Genomic DNA, 21,170 nt, shown 5'->3' on the forward strand with positions numbered 1-21,170 from the left:
CAAGAACAGCAATGCCACTGGACAAATATTTGTCTTCTTCGCTTTCAGAGACTACAGAAGCAAGGACTAATCCTTTTCTCTTTTGATGATGAGCTTTATGAGCCCGGGATATTAAGTTATATCAATGCATATACCTTTACCATAGATTTCATGCATGCTTCCTGCGTAAAATTAGAAAATAAAAGCCCACACATAGCCAGCTTCCCAAGACTATCACTAAGCCAGTGCATTTTCCCCTCCACATTTTCTGCCTGCAAGTCTGCTCTGGTGTGTTCATAGGCGTGAAGGTAGGGCCATGATCGCTGTAGAGGTGACAAGGAAAGAGCGGAGGCAGCCTACTCTGTGGTGTGGGGTGCCGCTGCCCTGCCCAGCATGTCCCCCGCAGCCCCTCGCTCTCTAATTGTCTGCTCTTTCCTGTCCACAGCAAACCCTCGGGCTCAGAACCAACACCAAAGTCACGCATCGCAGACCTCCCTCCCGCCAACCCCGACCACATCGGTGGCTACAGACTGGCCACAGCCACCTTTGCTGGCATCGAAAACAAGTTTGGCCTTTACCTCCCCAAGTTTAAGTCTCCTAGCGTAGCTGTGGCTCAGCCCAAGGTAGCGGCAGCAGCTCAGTGACATGGCAACTGCAAACCGAGGCCCGGGAGAGCGGCCGGGACCCTGCGCAGTCGGCTGCACGGTAGTGTCTGCGCTGGGGTCAACCACTTTGTGTGTGTGTGTTGTTTATAAAGTGATCCTATGCCAGGGAGAGCCGCGGTGCAGTTTCAAGCTTTAGTCTTCTTTGTTGAGATGTTTTCTGAGCCTTGGCATGAATTACGTGTTCTAGACTCTGCTTTGCACAGCTTGTACCTACAGTTACTGTACATATTGTACATCTTTGTACAGAAACACCTTGGCACCTCACCCCAACAAATCACATTTATAGAAATGTAACGCAGTTCTGGGTGGCTTGAACTGTACAGAATGTTTTGAAAGTGTTTTGTTAAGAATCATGTAAGAATAAATGTACGAAAATTAAATTCATTCTCCTCTTGGTGACTTATGGAAATCAGACATCAGTGTTGAATGTATTGAGCTTTCAATCTTTCAATTTCAGTCTGTTTTCCATCCTGGGGCAGGAAGGTGTCTGCTGGCGAAAGGCAGAGGGAGACGTGCTCGCTGCATTACGAAAGAGATGCTTGGAGAAGGTGGCTCCCGGAGGATAAGCTGGGGCCTCGTGCGTGCTGGAGTGTTTCCAGCTGTTCACAGCTGTCAGCTGGAGCAGCTCCTCCTGTCCTTGCACACTGAAGACAGGCTGGGCTCCACACAGCTCGCTTAGCTTTGCTTTCCTCTCATGCAGCAAGGTAAAGGTCAAGATGTTGAGAGAGTAAAGTTTGGACGTTTCCCTTCGTATAGTATGCTACAAATCAATAAAAGCACACCAAAAGGTCTGCAAGAGTCAGTTTCCTTCCTAAGTATCCGCATGGTGCTTTTTGTCGGATTTGCTACAGACTCTGAGGAAGTTGAGATGGGGCTGTGGCCCCCTACCTTTACGGAAGGTACACTCTGCTTCGGAAAGAATTAGGGTGGAGTAGGGGAGGGGAAGAAGGCAAGTTCCTATGCGGTGATTTTGTGGGCCTGGGTCCACACAAGGAGGTCAGCTGCGGCCGACTTAGTCAGAAGGGCTCTCGCCTGGGCTATGTTTACTCTTGAACAGTCACTGCGCCACAGCCACACTGTGGCTGATGTCGGGACTTACCTGTTATAGCAAAGAGCTCTCGGGAAACACAGCTGTGGCCCCGGACCAGGATGTGAGGATGTATGCAGGCGTTCTTAGAGGTGACCCTGGAGATGGCCAAGTCACCCGGTGCCCTGCAAGGCGCTCAGCAGCTGGTGGCCGACAGCCCTGTATCTACAACTCTGAGCTCTCTTGAAGCCCTAGGAACAAAAAGCTGCTTGAAAGCAGGCTATTTTGAAATGTGTTAGATCAGTCTCATTGGAACTGAACACATAGCATAATTGTTCTTGCTATACTTGTTTAAACCACACAAGTAGTCCAGGGATATGAAATTACATACCTGAGTGTGTGGAGGAAGATGACAATGTGCCCTTGCTGCCTCCTCTTCACCATTAATGTTAGAGCATTAATGTGTGATCTGTTTTCCATATATTACATATGTACATATTTATATATTTAAAACCAGGACTATGCAACGTGTGATTCTGTGACTTGCTTTTCTTAGTCTGTCTCTGAGGTCTTTCCACATCACTTTATAAAAATGTACGCTGCTTCTAGTAGCTGTGTATTCTTTCACTGTGTGGATGGTGGCCTTTTAAAATAGTCTTTTCATCATTCCAGACAACACTGTAGTTAGAGGAGAATATCTTTGTGTGCGTGTCATGAGCAGGCATGTCAGTATTTTATTAGGAGAGTACTAATTCATGAGATTGATGAGTTTATATTTTTTATACGTCTTACCACATTGCTCCTCACTGAGGTCTTGCTCTCCTTTCCTCCGGGGAGCAGGTGAGAGTGGCCACGTCATAGGCAGGTCATAAACAATGGTCACTCTTTCAGTTTTTATTTTTCTAATTGCTAAAGGGCTTGAGTGAATTATCTATCTATCTGTCTATCTATCTATCTATCTATCTATTTTACTTTTTGTTTGGTTTGGTGAGACAGGGTCTCACTCTTGTAACATCAGAGTCTGGGAACTCCCTACGTAGATCAGGTCAGCCTTGAACCTGTGGCAACCTTTTGTCTCCCCTCCCAGCTGCTGGGATTACAGCCGTGGGTGGCCACATCTGGCTGTCTTTTCATTTTTACTGGTCATCTGTCTGTTTTTGTTTTGTGAAATATACTGAAGGCCTCTGAAGTCTGTATAGTCATAGACACAGAAAAGTGCACATACATGTTAAAATAATATTCATGTGATGACCAGGTCAAGAGACAGAACATTCACAACACCCAGAAGTTACCCATGCCCTCTGCCTTATTTCCTTATTTCCCCTCTGCCCCATCGCACCAACTGCTTCTTCATTTCTCTATATACATGTACATCCCTAAATACTATAGTCCCCTTCCCACTTTTTGAGACAGTATTTCCTATTGTGCTCCAGGCTGGCTTCCGCTTTGTAATCCTCCTGCCTCAGCCTCCACAGTGCTAAGATTATAGCTGGATTACCAAGCCTGACTTGTTTAGTCATTGTGTGCCAATGACGTGTGAGTGTGTGAGTGTGTGTGTGTGTGTGTGTGTGTGTGTGTCTGTGAGTGCGTGCTCCGTCACAGGCACGTGTGTTTGCATACAATCCACAGCTTTGTGAAGTTGTTTATCTTCACCCTGGGTCCCTGGAATAAAGTTCAGGTCACCAGGCGTGTGTGGCACGTCTTTACCACTGGGCCATCCCACTGGCCCTGTACTGTGCCTCTGGGAAAGGACATTTGGAAGCAGAGTTTATTTTTGTTTATTAAATCCTACCAGACTGCACCCACATAGTCTTACACGAAGTTACTTTTTTTTCCCCCTCGGGTGTTTTATGTCTTTTACCACAAATGGCAGGTAAATATCATGGTAGCTTTTTAACAAATAATTGATTAATTAGAGACAAAGTCTCACTATGTAGTCTAGGCTGGCCTGAAACTCACTCTGTAGACCAGGCTGGCCTTGAGCCCTCGCAGATAAACCCACCTCCAGAGTGCTGAGGTTAAAGGCATGTACTGCCACTGGCCATTCAGAGTTAATCTCTGCTAGCAGAAGTGTATGTTAAAATCTTTGCCTAACCTCATGAATTAGCTGTTCTTTTTCTTCCTTTTTCTTTTAAAGATTTATCCTCTGCCCTGAGCGCCATGTCATGTGTGAGTGTCTGTGTACCCACACACGAGGCTGTACATGTATGTTAGTGCCCCCCCAGAGGTAAGAAAGTGTCAGATCCCTGTATCTGGAGTTACAGGTGGCTGTGAACCACCTAACATGGGTTCTGAGAACCAAACCCTGGTCCTCTGTAAGGGCAGAAGGCATCTCTTTAGCCCCGTGCTATTCTTCATATGTTTTGGCTACTATTGCGTTTGTTTTACACAACATTTTCCTCCTTTGTGCCTTGTCTTTTTATGATGGTTTTGCCATACTATTGATTTTAAGATGCTCAACTGTATTGGTATTTTTCTCATGGCTAGCTTGTTGAGCAGCTCATTTAAGAATTATTCTTGGGCTGGAGACATAGCTCAGAATTTAAGAGCACTGGCTGCTCATCCAGAGGTCCTGAGTTCAATTCCCAGCAACCACATGGTGGCTCACAACCATCCAGAATGAGATCTGGTGCCCTCTTCTGGCACGCAGACATACATGGAGGCAGAACATTGTATATATAATAAATAAATAAATCTAAAAAAAAAAAATTATTCTTTTACTGTTCCGGGACTGCTGCTCCGTGGTAGCATGCGTGCCCAGTACTCACAAGACCCTGGCTTCACTCCCCAGAACCACCAAAAACCAACCGCAAAAACAAAAGCAAAACCTCTAGGTGAAAATACTAAACAGTGATTTTGCTGTTGCCTTTCACATTCAGTTTGGAACTGTCTCCATGTCTCTGGCACCGTGGGGTGGGTCTCTGTTTCTCTGAATGGCAGCCAGTTGTGCCAGCACTGATCACTGAAAGCATCTTCACTGATGCTTCTTCCTAAGAATCAGCGTGTGTGGCGCTGTCTGTGGGCTCTCCTGCTGGTACAGGTTCTCTCCTTATGCTGACTTAATTTCTGTTTCTAGCACGATACACGCTCCTGCTACAGTGTAGTCCTCCTTTCCTTGTTGCTTGAAAGCTATGATTCTTCTTAGTTCTTTGCTCTTCTATGTATATTTTATCAGCTTATCAAAAACCATTAAAGAAAAGCACTGACAATTTGGTGGAACAGTAATCGATCTTTAAGCTGCTTGGGAAGAATTTGTATCATTATAATGGGGGCTTCTGATCCAGGAATATACTATATCTCTACTTAAACATTTTTCATGTCTTAATAAAAATTTATACTCACCAAAGGGGTCGTGTCCATCTCTTGTGATATGTGCTTTTAGGTGCCTCTTGCATTTGGATGGTATAGCCAATCTACATGTGTGTCTGTTTGTGTGTGTATGTCTGTGTGTACACATTTCTGTGTGTGTGAACGCATGTGTGTGCGATGTTAGGGGTTCAATACAATATCTGTTCATGGCAGGCAAGCCCCACTCCCACTCAGTTATATTCCTAGCCCTCAGTTTTTGAGACAGGTCTCATTTCACAGCCTGGACTGGCCCAGAGCTCTCGCTCTTCCTGACCCAGCAGCTCACCTTGCCCAGAACTACAAATTTTAGGTCTTAAAGATGTTATTTTTGCCAAGCAAGAATCAAGTAGCCTCTTGCCTTGTAGCTATTAAAAATTTCAAACCCATAGAAACGTTGGAAAGAGTAAAATGAATTCTTTCAACCTTTCTACCCGAACAAGGTTCACTTATATGATCTTACTTTTCCTTCGCACGCGCGCGCACACACACACACACACACACAAGTTTTCGCTGAGCCGCTGGGAAGTCCACCCCTGCCTTAATGTGCATCTGTCTTCTAACGAGGATATTATCTAGCTGAAGAGAAGGAAGAGAATCAAGAAAGGTCTGGAGAGCAGGCTCCTCGGCTGTTCTTGCAGAAGACTGAGCGGCAGACCCAGCACCCCCCCCCCCCATTCCTTTACGAGCTTTTTGTAAAATGCATATTTTATGGCGTAACATTTAAGCTAGGTTTTCCAAGTTATTTCCTTAGGATTAGAGCTTATTACAAATATGTTAATTCACAACAACCTTGTAATATTTCCAGTGAGATGTACTTCAATAAGACAAGAAGCAGTCCTCCAAGGCAGCTCTTTCCCTCCCTGTGCACCTGTCCTTAGGTCTTGCGATCCCCCTCCACATTACTGTTCCTTGCAGTTACACTGTAAATCTACTGGAGAAAACACACAGTTAGTGCTCAGGATTCCCCTATTGTTTTCCCATCTTTATCTCTCAGGAATGAGTTATTTTCTACTCTCTTTTCTCTTCAGACAGCAATTTAAAAGCAGGTTGGCTAGCAAAATATATTCTCAATCATTATTCCTGCCATTATGTCATTTTCTCTTCATTTTTGGAAGATGCTTTTGCTGAATATAAAATTCTCGGCTTGACAGTTTTTTTCTGAAAATATTTGAAATGTAGCCCTGTCTACGATATTCATTGTTTTAAATAAATTGTTGACTGTATTCTGACTTTCTTTGTGCTTTAAATATGACTGATCTAAATACATATCTCTTTTCTTTTCCTGTGTTATCCAGTTATACCTGACAGTTCCTGGAAGTCTCTGTTTTGTTTTGTTATGTCAGTTTTCTAGATTTTTGAGGACTCCAGCTCTTGAATTTAGATTGAAAATCAAAATTAAGATAGATTTTGGAAAATATCGATCAATGTTTATGACACTTCTTCTCACTTCTGATATTTGTGCCTTTTGGTTCAAGAACTTGTCCAAACTTCTGCAGAGCAACTTTTAGCTTTATGGATTCTTTTGACTATATTTCTTTTGCACTGATTTTTTGCTCTTAACTGTTTTTATTTTCTTGGATTTTATTTTCTTGCCACCACCCAAACTTCTTGAGATGAATATTTACCTCTATCTAACCAGTTCCTTCCAGTCATTTGCAATAATCAGAAGAGTAAGAGGTTCTAGAACCATTTTCCTGGAAGCCAGAATCCTAATAATCCTTGCCTCCTATCCCCAAGAGTCTCACAATGTAGCCCAGGCTAGCCTGGAATGTCTGATCCTCCTGCTTCAATCTCTAACTATTGGGATTATAGGCATGCTCCAGCACACTTGTCTTTACGCTCTCAGACAGAGTGATGAAGAACCACTTTACAGCAATTCTCAGTTCTCAGTCTGTGAGTCTTGAACCCTCTGGGGTTGAGTGACCCTTTCACAGGGTTCCCCTAAGACCACTGGAAAACAGATATTTACATTATGATTCATAACAGTAGAAAAAGTACAGTTATGAAGTAGCAACGAAAAGAATTTGATGGCTGGGGGTCAGCACAGCATAAGGAACTGCACTAGGAAAGCTGAGGACCACTGCCTTCTGACCTCCTAAACAGGTTCATGCAGACAGCTCAGACAGCTGAATAATGGCGGCAGCACGCCTGAAATGCCAACTGCTCAGGATGCTGAAGCAGCAAGAGTCTGAGGCATGACCTGGCAACAGAATCCTACCTCCCATCCCAAAAGAAAACTTACCTTAGGAAAACACAGACCCCTCCCTCAATGTATCGCCAAATTCGTGACTGACCTTCAGACATCAACAGATGTCAAACCCATCAGTAAAGGTCTGGTCATTGTGGCAAGATGTTTGTTCGATTCTATCTAGTCAGCTTTGGCTGTCAACCTGACCCACCTCGGAAGGAGCCTCCACCCAAGGATTTCCCCCACTGGATTGCCCTGGTGCCATGTTTGTGAAGATTCTCTTAAACACAAGAGGATGTGGGAGGGTCCAAACCACTCTGCCAACCCTGGGGAGGGAGTCCTGGGTTGTGAGGACGGCGGCCGAGCAAGTCAGAGCAAGGGAACCAGTGAGCAGTGTCTGCTTCCTCGACTTCCTTGCTGCCTTGGCTTCTTCATTAGGAAGCCGGGAGTCAAATAAACCCTTTCCTCCCCAAGTTGCTTCTGGTTTCTGTGTTTATCTCCGCGATAGAGAAGCAAACTAGGACAACTGGTGTTCATTACATAAGCTTTTGCTCTGTGCCGGGGGATGATGTTTTGGATATGATAATAAAACAGAGACTTGCCAGTCTGGGTAAGAGATGAGGGCTAATTTCAGAGCCCTGGCTGACAGGCGCACAGTCTCTCAAGGAGCAGAGCCCTTTCTTGTACGGACTGAGTAAAGTCCTGCATGAGTGCCTTTTGTTTGATATGGGGACAGCTACATCAAGGATCCCAATGCCTCAGCCCCACGGGAGTGGCGAAGCTTTCCTCTGGTCCAAGTATGAATGCTGACGTGTTCAGAAAACGCCCATCACAGCCTTCTCCAACCTGGTTCCGACTTGAAGACTGCTCCCCTACCAAGACTCCTTTTAACAAGATGAGCTGAACCTGCCTCCCTGTTCAGCTGGGTATAATGAACACACTGAGCTTCTGGGGTGCTGTGGTGTCCACAGCAGACAGCCCGGACGGAGCACCCAAGCCCAGCCTTTCTGTGTCGGTCATGTCTTCACTCCTCTGCGATTCCAGGTAGGCGTCAATCTCTAGAGCTGTATGGAGCACAGTGCCTTCCCAGAGACCATCTTCCGACACGAGCATGTATCATTTCCAGGGGAAAGGGTGCTGTAAAACTCCCTCATTGATGCCGCACTTCTCTCGGGAGTCGCTGAGGTGCTGCTATGCGGTGGTACAATCTTCAAGCACGTTTATTTCCCCACGCATTCAAAAAGGAGCCCTACCTCCTAAGGTCCATGGGGCCAGTGTAACTTCTCCCTGGGCTCCCTGCCCCTCCTCAGCCTCAGGTGGCTGTGACGGCTCACTCCATGATGAGAGTGAACCCTGGAGAATAACTCCGCTCGGACAGACACTGAGGCGTTTGACCCTTTAAACACGAGCTCCTGTTACTTCACCTACATGTTTTAAAATATGGGCTTGGGAGGGAGGCAGGCAGGTGGATCTCTGTGAGTTCGAGGTCAGCTTGGTCTACAGAGTGAGTTCCTCATAAGTCAGAGCTAGATAGTGAGACCCTGTCTCAAAAAATAGTTTTAAAATATGGCCTCTTTTCATTCTCACATTCTTTAACAAAGGAATTAAAAATAAAACTATTTGTACTTTACAGAGTCTTCACATATGCATTCTCTCACAAAATTGCCACAGAAGGCAATTATTTTCCTCATTTAAATGAAACCCAAGCTGGGGGCCAGGCAGTAATGGCACACACCTTTAATTCCAGCACTTGGGACGCAGAAGCAGGTGGCTCTCTGTGAGTTTGAGGCCAGCCTGGTCTACAAATCGAGTTCCCTGACAGGCATACACAGTGAAGCCCTGCCTTGAAAAACAAAAACAACAACAAAAACTGAAAGGAAAAAGAGGCTATCTTATGTAATGGAGACAAATGGGAATGGAACACAGGCTTCTGTTTTGCAGCCCAGGCTGGCCTCAACCTTATTGTCCTCTTTTAGTCTCCAAGTGCTGGGATTCCAGGAACCAGAGTCTTTGGGGCTCAGAATCCTTTCTCTTATATCAGGCTATCTTTAAGTATAAAAACTTTTGTTGCAGAGCATTTCCATTACTTTTCACAGAAAGAAAAAAAAAAAAAACTCCAAAATTTCAGTACAAAAATCCACAAAAGATGAAATGACTTGCTATCAGAGTTCCCAGTGGCATCCCTGAGCTCCAGTCACAGGGTCAGGTCCCTGCGCGCTCAGCGCAGCGCAGTGCGTCTACACCCCACACAATCACTGCCCCCAGCTTTCCGGGCAAATCAAGTACATTATGAGAGAGGCGGGATAATACATCCCCCGAGGCCGGAATAAGCGACCTCACAAAGTGGAGCAGACCTTCCAGCAAGCTCAGCCCAGAGCAAGCTGCCCCACGCTCGGCCCGGGGGCCGCTAATGGAATATTAAGAAGCCGGAACTGAGACGCCTGCTAGGACACTAACAACACAAAATACTGTAATTTGACGAAAGTTTGTGAGAGATTGCCGGCTGGCTGTGGTGAAACTCCGTGGCTGGAGCGGCAGGCTGAAAACGTAAACGCCTGACCATTCGGACTTTTGGGTTGAACAGTTGGGAACATGGCATGGAGAAAGGGAATTCAAGCACCTGAGGTTCACACTTTAGGTCTGAGAGCACCGGCTTCCTGTGAAAAACATCGTGATTTGATGACTACTCCAAGTCTTGCAACTGGCGTTCTGGCTTGGGACTGGGGAATCTTTTCTAAAACTCGTCCAACAATACGTTCTCTAAATATCGAAAAAGGATTTTAAAATTTATGCTGCAGTAAGAAAGTTATTAACACTTTGGGGTACTGGACTAAAGGTATTACTTCAAAGAATGGCATTTAATTCTCCAGTTGAAGTATGGAAGTGGATTTTGTCTTTCTCATGTGCGGTGCGCATGCATGTCGCCATGCTCTGGGACCCTCTCTGGACTTCTCAGCTGTCAGCCCTCCCGGCTGCCTGGCCGCTCTGCATTTATGTCGTCTCAGGGCCTGAGCTCTGGTCTTGCAGCTTTCTAGGCAAGTGCTTTCACTGCTAAGCCACCTCCCCACCCCCTGTATGGTCCTTTTGTCAAAGGATTTTTAAAATTGTATGTATATGTGTATGTCTGTACATGTGAGCCCAGGGAGTCCAGAAGAGGGTGTCTGAGCTGTGAGATGTGGGTGCTGGGAATTGAACTCAGGTCCTAAGCGCAAAGCATTAACTCATGTGTCGTCTTTCCAGGCCCCCATGTTCTTTCCATAATGCCTTTAGGACAACACTCTAAATTCCCTCATATCTGTAAGTCAGATGTCTGAGTTAATTACTTCCCAGCATCTATAATAATAAATCATTACATTGTATGTTATTTGTGTGCATGTACACAAAGGCACGTGACAGGACAACGTGTAGGAATTGGTTCTCTCCTACCACCTGGCTCCAGAGATCAAACTAACACCAAGCTTGGTGGCAAGTGTCTTTACCTGTTGTGTCATCTTGCCAGTATTTTTCAATTAAAAAAAAAAATCTTATTTACTTATATTTTTTATGAGTGAAATACAGGGTTCTACTTGGGAGTATTTTCCCCGAAGCTGTAGGGACCCTGCTACCTAACACTAAGCAAGATGACAGCTCAAAAGTGAGAACTCCCTTCCTACTGCTATAAGCCCACCTCAACTTGAGCACTCTAAGTTATCCAAAGCACCGGCGCTGTTGGCTTTTAGGCCCCAGACCTCTGCTGGAGGTCTGCACAACCACACCTTGGCTGCCTGTGAACAGTGACCAGGGCCCTGTAGCTGAGCTCCACCTCATAGTTACACAGCTTTTCCAGTTAGAAAATCATTCTGACACCGACACTGAAAGTCAGACTGTGGAAGAGACATTTTCAATTGGCTGAGGGAAGGAAGGAGGGGAAAATGATGTGCCACAGACACACAGACTCTCACAGTCTGCATGGCTTGAAGGTTACAGTCTATCCGGGTGAGCGCAGAACAAAGGGAACCATTCAGAGATGATGACAAGCCACCCCCTCCCACCCCGGCCACCCCGGCGCTTCAGTTCCCCTGCTCCTCCACTTTAAGCTGCTTGTGCCTTCAGGATGCAGTTCTCAGTGATATCACCGGCTTTTCTACACAGTCCTGCCAAACTTTCCTCTGTGATGAGGAAAAAAGCTTCTAGTGCTGAGTATCTGGCTTAAATGATACGAAAAATGATCTCAGGGATTAGTCAAAGTTAGTTACTGAAAAACTGAATATGCTTTCTCAACACAAATAAGGGTGATAATCTGTAACTTGCCACTCAAAAGCAGACAAACAATAATCAGCCACAAAACTGGAACTTGTTTCCTGCCTAGCAAAAAGTGAAACTAATCACAAGTAAGCTACAATTTATGTCCCCAAATATTTTCAAAATTACAAAAGTCTTTCACGCCTAAAAGTAAAACATGCATGATTCTACCAGCCCCAATCAACTTCATCTCCTCAGTCCTATGCGCCAGTTACAGCAGACACAGAGCTCTGTCCACAGAGAGCCTAATTTTTTAATTTGTTATACACTTCGAAGGTAATTCCTTATGGTAAATGCAAGTTTTCCTAAAAACACACTAAGGTTGAGCTAGGGCCTATGTTAAGTTATTCTGAGGGGTCGGGGAGAATAAAATACTCCTTTTATAAAAAACAACTTGAGACCACTGACTATTTGATTTGCTACATGGCAATTTCCAACCTCACTAACATTATATTTTCCCTCTTTTTCTACTCATTTTCACAGACTAAGAACTCAAACCCCATGCCTCTGAGTAGATAAATTCTTCAACAGAAGGACGGTGGGACTCTGCTGACGGGGAACTTTGGACTTAGACATTACTACCATGAGGTAATCTGAGATGGTTCTTTATGGAACAGGTCAACTCTTGAAAACTAAACATTTCAAAGTGGAGAAGTAGCTGATACAATTAAAATTAATAATTTTTGAGCTAGGAGACAAGTTAGAAATAATGTAACTGACAATTCCAAACTATAAGGTTCAAGTTTGGCTAACATCCCATTTTTCATGGCTGTCAAAGCTAGGACTACAGTTTGGGTGCAGTATTCCTGGTCAGTTATTCCTTATACCACAGAGCACTAAGAGTGAATAAGTTCTGTTATGTGCAAGTTTGGCTACGTAGAATTCTCCCTCAACAAATCCTTATAAAACCAAAATTAAGAAGTTCCAATTCCAGAGGCTGGAGAGATGGCTCAGCAGTTAAGAGCACTGTCTGCTCTTCCAGAGGTCCTGAGTTCAATTCCCGGCACCCACAAGGGGACTCATAACCATCTATTCAGGGATTTGATGCCCTCTTCTGGTTTATTTAATAATAATTAAATATTTAATAATATAATTATTAAATAATTATTAAATAGATATTTAATAATATTTCTAATATTTCTAATATTTTAGTTCAAGTTCTGTTGAGTGAAGAGTTAAACTCGGAAAAACTTAAAGGTAAGGACAACCTGTAAACCTTCACAATCTGATTCTGGCTGTCCACAGACAGGTGACTCTCACACTAATGCAGACATTTGCCATCTGCCTTAAAGATTCACAGAGCTGTGCTAGCAAATTCCAGGATGGCGAGGGCCTTTGAGCACACCTCTTTCATGGCTGCTGCGCCCACAGCAACCTTCTCTCCAAGAGCTTACCTGCACTGTGGTCTCAGCAGTGTAGATGAAGGAACTGAGCACTTATTCCTTAGAACAAACATAAATAGAAGGAAAGTAAGTCAGCAAAAGCGAACCTAAGAGAACGTTTCCACTGACAAATTATCCACCCTGAGTTCACAGTGCCTAAGGAGAAATGCTCTAGCCTATCCCTATATGGTGTGTATTAAGGCTGCAGGAGATTTAAGGTGGCTGCTTGCATTAGAAACTAACAAAAGATTTATAAGAGAAAACTTCAAATTTCAAGAAGTAAAAATAAGAATTTGAGAAGTTAGCACATATTTGTTTTTATTTATAGATAACTATTATAGAACCACAGAGAAGGAAAATGGCATCAGAACAACACTTAAAACAGGTAGGCGAATGCATGCCGGGACTAAGAACAATGTTCCCACACAGTTAGGGCACTGAGAAGATAATTGACAGGAATTATGTACTGTATTGCATATTAAATTGTGTTTTTTTTTAGAAATATGCAGAACTTATTTAGTCTGTGCTTTAGAAATAACTATATATAGTATTACAAGTTGAAGAGAATCCAAAAGAATATACACATCTATGTCTCTGGATGCAGAAAAGGCTCCATTTTGTAAAGTTGTCAGCTATATTAAAAATGACACCAATCCAAACCAAAAAGAATATAAAAAGGGCACTGTAAGCTTTGCTTCCTGCATTGAACCCAGTTTCCTCTCGGAATTTCCTTTTCATATCATTTAATCAGAAGCATGCAAATAGCTGAGGGTCTACTTAATCATTTTTGCCCAGTTTGCTAAGGCTGCAGCCCACTTCTCAGGCTAGGCAGGGATTCGGGTCGCTGCCTCCTCTTCTGCGTCAGCTCGGTTTGCATTAATTTCTGCGAGTGTTCGGCCAAATCTTGCCCATTCATCACTTCGGGGAACAGCGATCTGCTGTTAAAAGAAAGACAATGTTTGCTGAGCAATGAAATAAAAATTCATCGTCTCTACTATTACTCTGTTTTCAAATAATTTTTCCAGTAAAAAGTAATAATTGACCTAAAGGGCCTTTCTATAATTACAGAGACTATAATAATGATTTACAACATTTCAAAACAAAAGGTGTTTGTGAAACGTGTCCTGACAGCCTCAGAAACAAATGTGCTGTCACAACCACCAGTGCAAGGCCACAACAAGGATGCTTTGTAAACAGACTTCCTGGCGCCTCTGTGGGGCTTGCTGATGAGAGGGATGCCTTCAATTTTTTTTTTTTTTTTTTTTTGTATTTTTTTGCATCACTACTAGTATGAAATAGTTATTTTATTTTATTTTATTTCTTTTCTGAGGCAGAATCACTCTCTGTGGCCCAGGCTGCCTCCAGTTTGTGACTCTTGAACACAGGGTTTGTTTGGAACAGAAAGCACTCTTTCTTGATTCTCCGGCTCCTTTGTCAGAAGTTACAGTGCTCCTTAACATAGTGCTGAGTCAAGAGTTTACGGTGCTTTTGCTTCACAGAAGCAATCAAACTTCCCTACAGTTCCTCTTGTATTTTCACAGAGACTGGCCCTGAGCTTCACTAACCATAAGCCTTTCAACAGGGGCGCGCAGCTAGCGGTCACGCACCACCAGTGCAGACGCAGGACATCCACCAACACTGTCCAACTGGCTGCCCTAAATGACCCAGTCTCACCAAGACCTGAGTGCTAGAGCCACAAAGTACCAGGACAAGATGGGGAATAATGACGTAGAAGATGTCCAGGTGGTCTGGTCAGGAGCAGACAGGAAGAACCGGGCCCTGGGCCTCTGGATGCTGTGTCCAGTCAAGCAGAGTGACAGAAGAGCTCGACTCATCCTGCTGAGCTCCATCTCATGCCTTTGCACCCGAGCTGAGGTCTCAAGGTTCATTTTTTTCTCACAGTTATTAAGAAGCATGGAAGGGGGATGGAGAGATGGCTCAGTGGCTAAGAGCATTCATTGGCTGCTCTTGTAGAGAGCCTGGGTTTGGCACCCAGCACACAGATGGTGATTATGAACAGCTTTTAACTCCAGCTCCAGGGAATCCAATGCCCTTTTCTGACCTCCACAGGCTCCAGCATGCACAGTGCCCATACATATACTCAGGCATACATATACACATTCGATATTTTTTTTGGAAAAGAGCTATCAAAAGATACTATCTTTGATTTCTACTATTTGGTTCAAACAAATCTATGAATACAGAAAACGAAATTTATCTCAATATCAATTCCATAAAACTCCAAGTCTACTTGCAATCACACATTTCCTTTTCTGCCTGAAGAATTCCTAGCAGCACAGGAATCTATGAGCACGGTACTATGTGGTACGGCGTTACCCTCACACCGGCTGCGCGAGGGCACAGGGCACCCACTTAGAGACGAGACTCAGAAGCTGTTTCTCTGGTGAAAAGCATACATCACGTATACCGTTAAGACACAGCTACCACGATACCTTCACTACAGTGTCATTATGCAGATGTGTCAAAGTGATAGGCTGCAAGCCTCATACCTCTCCCACATCATATATGACAATCTGTCCTTCAGAATCACCCACGGCGATCTCTCTTCCTGAGTGGGTCCATCTCACACGGTTAAGAGCGGGGTTGCCCTCCACAGAAATGCTGGCAGTTGGTACCTATGTCATTTAAAATACAGCACAGTTAAAAGTTTCATCAGTTTCTAAACATGTAAAACAAGAATCTTCAATCTGTGCTTTTAAAAAGAAATGAGAATAAAGAATTTTCCCACCTTCCTCTCTGTTCAGAATTTATTATGGTGAGATTACCATCACCCCTTAAAGATGAGTTGGGAAGATACCCAGTACTTATCTAAGAAATTCTTACAGGGCTGTGCGGATCCCCTCAGCAAAGGGCTTTTGTGTTTAACTTCTTTAAGCGGTCAAACCCATCCTAAAAAGAAAATATTTCCAGTGTGCTCATAAACAGGTCACAGTTCAGTCACGGAGGACAGGAATTAAGTCCGCTGCTTGTATCTTCCTCAGCTAAAACTGGCTGACTTGACGGACAGCAGTCCTGGAAACAGTGTACACTGGTGGTACAACAAGCTTTCCCAAGCCCCGACCCAAGGAAGGCCGGAGATAGTGCCTCTGCGAGGGCAGCAGGCCCTGGAGCCTGACTGCGCCTCTGCCAACCTGAGCAACACTTGGTTACTGAGGCAGACTGAAAAACATAGTTAGACCTAAAACTTTTGAAATATGACAAGAGTACTCCTCATGCAGAAATCAGTCTTTCCCAAGTGACCAGCCCGAGATATAACAATCAAACTATTAAGAGATCCTCATTCAATTATGGCCATAGATCATTGGTAGAGAAAAATCCAAACTAAGAAAGTAAACTTGGGCAGGGCAAGGTGGTGCATGTCTCTAATGTCCACACTGGGGGCGGTTGTTGGGGTGGGGAGCAGACGCAGGAGGACCTCTGAGAGTTCAAAGCCAGCCTAGTCTACACCTAGTCCAAGGTTATATAGTGAGCTTGCTAAATACATGTATAGGTACAGTAAACAATTAAAGGACGAAATAGTAGACAACAGCATTAAATTGCTGCGTTTCCTCATCTTTGTGGAAGCAAGTGCTTGACTTCCAGGCTGGCTCTTCCACAACCACTGCTGCCAACTGCTGGCATCACGCCCGCTAAGGGGAGGCATACAGGGGCCTAAGAACAATGTGAGCCTCTTTAAACTGGCTAAGGATACTCACAGACGCAGTTAAACTGCACGGACAAATCTGGTATAACAACTAAGAAATGTGATGGTTTCTATGCTGTTATTATTATTTAGGTGCTGGGAATTTGCATGTGGTAAGCAAATGCTCTCCCTATGAGTTACATGCCCAGACTGAATTTCCGAGACAAGGTCTTGCCACAGATGTAGCCTCTAACTCACGACACTCTTGCCTCTGCCTCCCACGTGCTGGGTTTACCTGCGTGTGCCACTATGCCCAGCTCCATATCCACTTTATAGTTAATGGCACACAGATCTTAATCCTTCATGGAAAAAGGCAATCAAAACACATTTCCTTTCTTTCAACCATATCAGCCTAGGACTAGCACTTATGGATGATACACAGTCCCACCACGGCTAACGGGGAGTTCAGAATAAAGGTTAACATACTCGGACAATGTGCGGCTATGTGTTTTCTAGCCTAAGAATGAAGCCATATTCCAAGCCCCCATGGAGACTTCGCCTGGACGGAGACATGCGATGCTGCTTTTCAGCAGTGAAGAATGTCCCAGTGTTCACGGCGTGCCATTTCTCCCTTCAGCTCCTCACAGCATGCTGTTTGTTATGTAGGCACAAAGCTTATTTGGTTTCTTTGTGATGAAGTGACAATCACAGAGCACTTTTACATTCCTTGGGATAAAAGACATTTCGCAAATTATTCAATAAATCTCCGATTTTCTGTTATTTTCCTGCTCACCTCTGTGTCGTTGTTGAGATCCCACAGATCCAGTCTCCCCATGCCATCCACACAGGCAAACAGGGCTGGGTGGGTGGGTGACCACATAACATCGTAAACATAGTCTGAATTATCTTCAAATGAGTACAAAGGCTTGTTGTTCTGGAAAGGAAACATTAATTCTTAGTACAGTCGGCAGACGGCACGCACAGAGATCCTTATCCACTCGTCACTGACACGCGGCAGAGAACCTACAGGTGTAGGCTCCTACCAACTCAGGCTAGAGTGTCTCCGAACTCACCACAGAAGCGCCTGGCATTATGAACTAAGAACCAGGCACTAGGTGGCATTTTCTTTCTGGCTGGTAGTAGTCATACTGTCTTTGAAAAAAGAATAGACTAAGCCTCAAAACACGTGTCAGGACCTGGAGGCTGGCATGGAGGGACAGGACGTCTGGCTTGCCTGGACACCCCGCTATGAAAGCAGATAAAGCAACAAGGACAGCAGAGGCAAAGACTCACAGTGTCTCCAGCAAGGTGAGACAGGCCTCACTGGTAAGCTACGGGACCAGAACGGTGGCAGCCTCTGTGCTGAAGAAGAGGGGGGTGACAGCCTCTGTGCTGAGGAAGAGGGGGGTGACAGCCGCAGCGCTCTCACTCAGGAGGCTGATGAGCAGCCTGAGGAGAGCAGGGACCAGGAGCTCAGGTGATGAGAGAAGGTCTCAGGCTGTTGTCTGCACCTCACACACTGGTAACACTGACACACTTGAGTATGGGCGTGGGTAAGGAGGTTGGAAAGGCAACCTGTGGGGGGCAGTGCTGAATCTACCATGTGGGGCTCGGGGCTTGAGCTTGTCAGCCTTGGTGGGAAACATTTTACCTGTTAAGCCATCTTATCAGCCCAATAAAGTTTTAAACTGTGAGTTTAAAATTTTAAGATATGATAGTTAATGTCAGTATCATGATTATTGTAGTGACCCAAAATGCCTAACAACAAAACAAAAAAACAAAACCTCCCACCCCACTCCATCTCACCCCTGCAAATTAACAAAAAAAATTGAAACAAACAAACAAACAAACAAACAAACAAAGCTAAACGCAGAAAAGGACTCTTTTCCTTCTGAAGTCACCGTTATGAGAGTAAGGCTACAGCTTACTGGATGTACACACAATCGCCCAGTGACTCTGTAAAGCCACCCCAGGGGTACCTCATGGCTATTTCTGGCACACCAATGATTCTAAAATCTAATATGACTCCAGTTGGCTACCGTGACAGAGCACTTCAGACATCCCGCTTCCGGGCAGCTTTAAGGTTTCTCACCAAAAACCTAAAACAAGTTGTTAACAATATGCTTATCCATATTCATATATTCAGTAAAAAGGTGTGTGCTGGGAACTGGCGCGCGGAGGGGAGGGAGCTCAGTGTTAGAGACTTGCCTAGCATTCAATCTCTGGAGGCACGAAAGTGTGATGTTTACGTGCTGGACATGGCTCAATGGTAGAACAACTGCGTGGCAGGCACCAGGCTCTGAGTTCAAGCCCAGTGCTGCAAAAAGGGGCGAAGTAATGAAGAGCTCACACACGGGCAATAATGTCATGGAAAAGTGCTCAATCACAATGACGTAAACCCAGCAGCGCCACTTCTCCCACGAAGGTTAAAAGGCAACGAACGCAGCAGAAAACTCTAAAAGAGGGCAGGGACGCAGAGCAGTCAGCCCTACACATACTACTGCCGCCGGGTCAGGAGCTGGCAGACTCACCTGGATTTGCCAGGCAATCTCTTCAAGCTGACCGCAGGGCCTCTAACCACGCCATACATAAGTACATACCCACAGAACTAACTGTTTATGGCCATCAAAGACAGCTATGACCTGGCCTATTGGTACACACTATAATCCCAGTACTTGGAAAGACTGTAAGTTTGAGGTCAGCCTGGGCTACACAGCAAGACTCTACCTAAGAAAACAACAGGGAGACAAAGGCAACGCCAGCTGTTCTCCCAGCAGGACTGGAGTAACCCACATACCATCAGCAGGCGGACACATAAACTACGTTTATTTACATGGCTGAAAGGAGAAGGACCTGTAACTATGCTCAGGGACATGTAATTCACCGTTGAAGTGTTCAGCAAGCCAGAATGAGGACATACTCCTTTTTATAAACCACAAATTATTAAAAAGCAATATGCAAATTAGATTAAAACAGTTATAATAAAAATAGTTTCAGGAAATGCTTAAGTCAAATATTTAATCTACTCAGTGGATTGCTATACAGCTTGGCAAAAGATCACAATTTTAATTTATTAAAAAAAATTTTTTTTTCACGACCAGTTTTCTCTGTGTAACCTTGGCTGTCCTGGAACTCTCTGTAGATCAGGCTGGACTTGAACTCAGAATCTGCCTGCCTCTGCCTCCTGAGTGCTGGTATTAAAGGCACATGCTATTACTGCCCAGTTAAAAGAGCACAATCCAAAAAAAATTATGTGGGGAAAAAAAGCAAAATGTCCTTCAATTTAAAATGTGACTATTTTAAAACTCTTTTCTAGTTTCACTTAAAAAACATAGTTATCTAATGATTAGACAGAGTTTTGCCCACTGAGAAAAATGCACATATTTAATATCAAATAATGTCTCACAGTACAGTAACTTAAGATATAATATTGCAAATTAAAATCCCAAGTGGGACATTTTAAATATCCTTTTAATGTGGTATCTTCCTTTACTTTGAAGAGCACTTCAGCCGAAATGGCACTGAGGCAGCAAGGACAGCTGGAAAGGGATCCAGCCTGTGGTTTCAGTCCAGCTAGCAAGCAGCTTCAAGGTTCTGAGAAAAGTCCCTCATTCTTTTTAAGCCCATTTCCCTGTCTACAAAACAAAGGCTTCACATTGTTGGTTCTGAAGCTTGGCTGTATGCCGTGACCATTTAGAGAATTTTTAAGCACAGTGTAGCGAGGGTCTTGCTCTTGGACTCTGATTTCATTGGTCTGGGTATCAGGGGCCACTTCAAAGTCTAAAAAGCTGCTCCTGTATATGACCAGGAATGAGAACCTGTGGAGCCATATAATGCACAGTAAGTCTCTATTCTCCTTCACAAAAGACCAGCAAAAACATATTTGCCAAAAAGAAATCAAAACAAAAGGGCTTCTGTGAAAAGCAGCATTTGAATAAATAGAATAATCACTTGGTTCTGCTGTGACAATAAACACCTCATGGTCAAGGGACAGGCCCTACAGTTTTTCCTAAGCTCAAAGCATAGACTGGGCTGAATGGTGTTGCCCTGAAGTTCATGTCTGTCCAGCACTTGTAAATGTAAGCAAACTAAACAGCTTGTGCGGTATTAGGGTGTGCTACATCTACTGTGACTTGTGTTTTTACATGGGAATTTGTATGCAGAGACATAATGAAGCAAACAGGTTCAGAAGGTCATGTGATGATGACAAAGGCAGAAACTGGAGTGATAACAGCTGCAGGCCAAAGAACACCAAGGATTCCTGACAAGTCACCAGATGCTAGGAGACAAGGACAGAACAAGTTCTCAGACCTGCAAGGGTAAGTAGCCCGCCAACACCTCCTAAGCTGACAACACATTTCTGTTTTTTAAGCCTCTCTGTGCTAAGCTGCTCTAACGGCAAAGAACCTGAAACAGATAATTGTTTTCAAAGCTGGGGCAACGGGGAAGTTCTAGACTAGTAACACGAGTCTCTACAGTCAGCACATCAGGGTCAACAGTGAACCGCAAATACCTGTGCCCTCAATTCGGGTGACAGGAGAAATACGCAAGTTTCCTCGACAAGAAATCATTGTAGGGCTGGAGAGACGGCTCAGGTTAAGAGCACTGACTGTCCCTGCAGGGGTCAACGCAACACCCATGCCCAGCAGACTGCCTG

The 21,170-nt window shown here is 44.4% G+C and overlaps 2 protein-coding genes across 4 annotated transcripts in view; one reads left to right on the forward strand and one right to left on the reverse strand.

Annotated features, from left to right (window-relative positions):
- The window catches only part of Slc25a12 (solute carrier family 25 member 12), an 85,823-nt gene extending 84,799 nt beyond the window's left edge, over nt 1-1,024 (forward strand). The window contains exon 18 of the mRNA XM_055599999.1: nt 425-1,024. Within this exon, the coding sequence (XP_055455974.1) occupies nt 425-623 (199 nt within the window). The 3' untranslated portion in view covers nt 624-1,024. The remainder of the gene's footprint in view (nt 1-424) is intronic.
- Nucleotides 1,025-13,162: 12,138 nt separating this feature from the next.
- The window catches only part of Dync1i2 (dynein cytoplasmic 1 intermediate chain 2), a 48,765-nt gene continuing 40,757 nt past the window's right edge, over nt 13,163-21,170 (reverse strand). For all 3 annotated transcript variants that reach the window (XM_055600057.1, XM_055600058.1, XM_055600056.1), the window contains 3 exons: nt 17,307-17,447; nt 15,381-15,506; nt 13,163-13,808 (listed from right to left, as the gene is read on the reverse strand). In XM_055600057.1, coding sequence (XP_055456032.1) covers nt 13,695-13,808; nt 15,381-15,506; nt 17,307-17,447 — 381 coding nt within the window. In that variant the 3' untranslated portion in view covers nt 13,163-13,694. The remainder of the gene's footprint in view (nt 13,809-15,380; nt 15,507-17,306; nt 17,448-21,170) is intronic.

This window comes from Psammomys obesus, unplaced genomic scaffold (genome assembly GCF_907164565.1).
Source record: "Psammomys obesus unplaced genomic scaffold, mPsaObe1.curated_primary_1811, whole genome shotgun sequence".
NCBI lineage: Eukaryota > Metazoa > Chordata > Mammalia > Rodentia > Muridae > Psammomys > Psammomys obesus.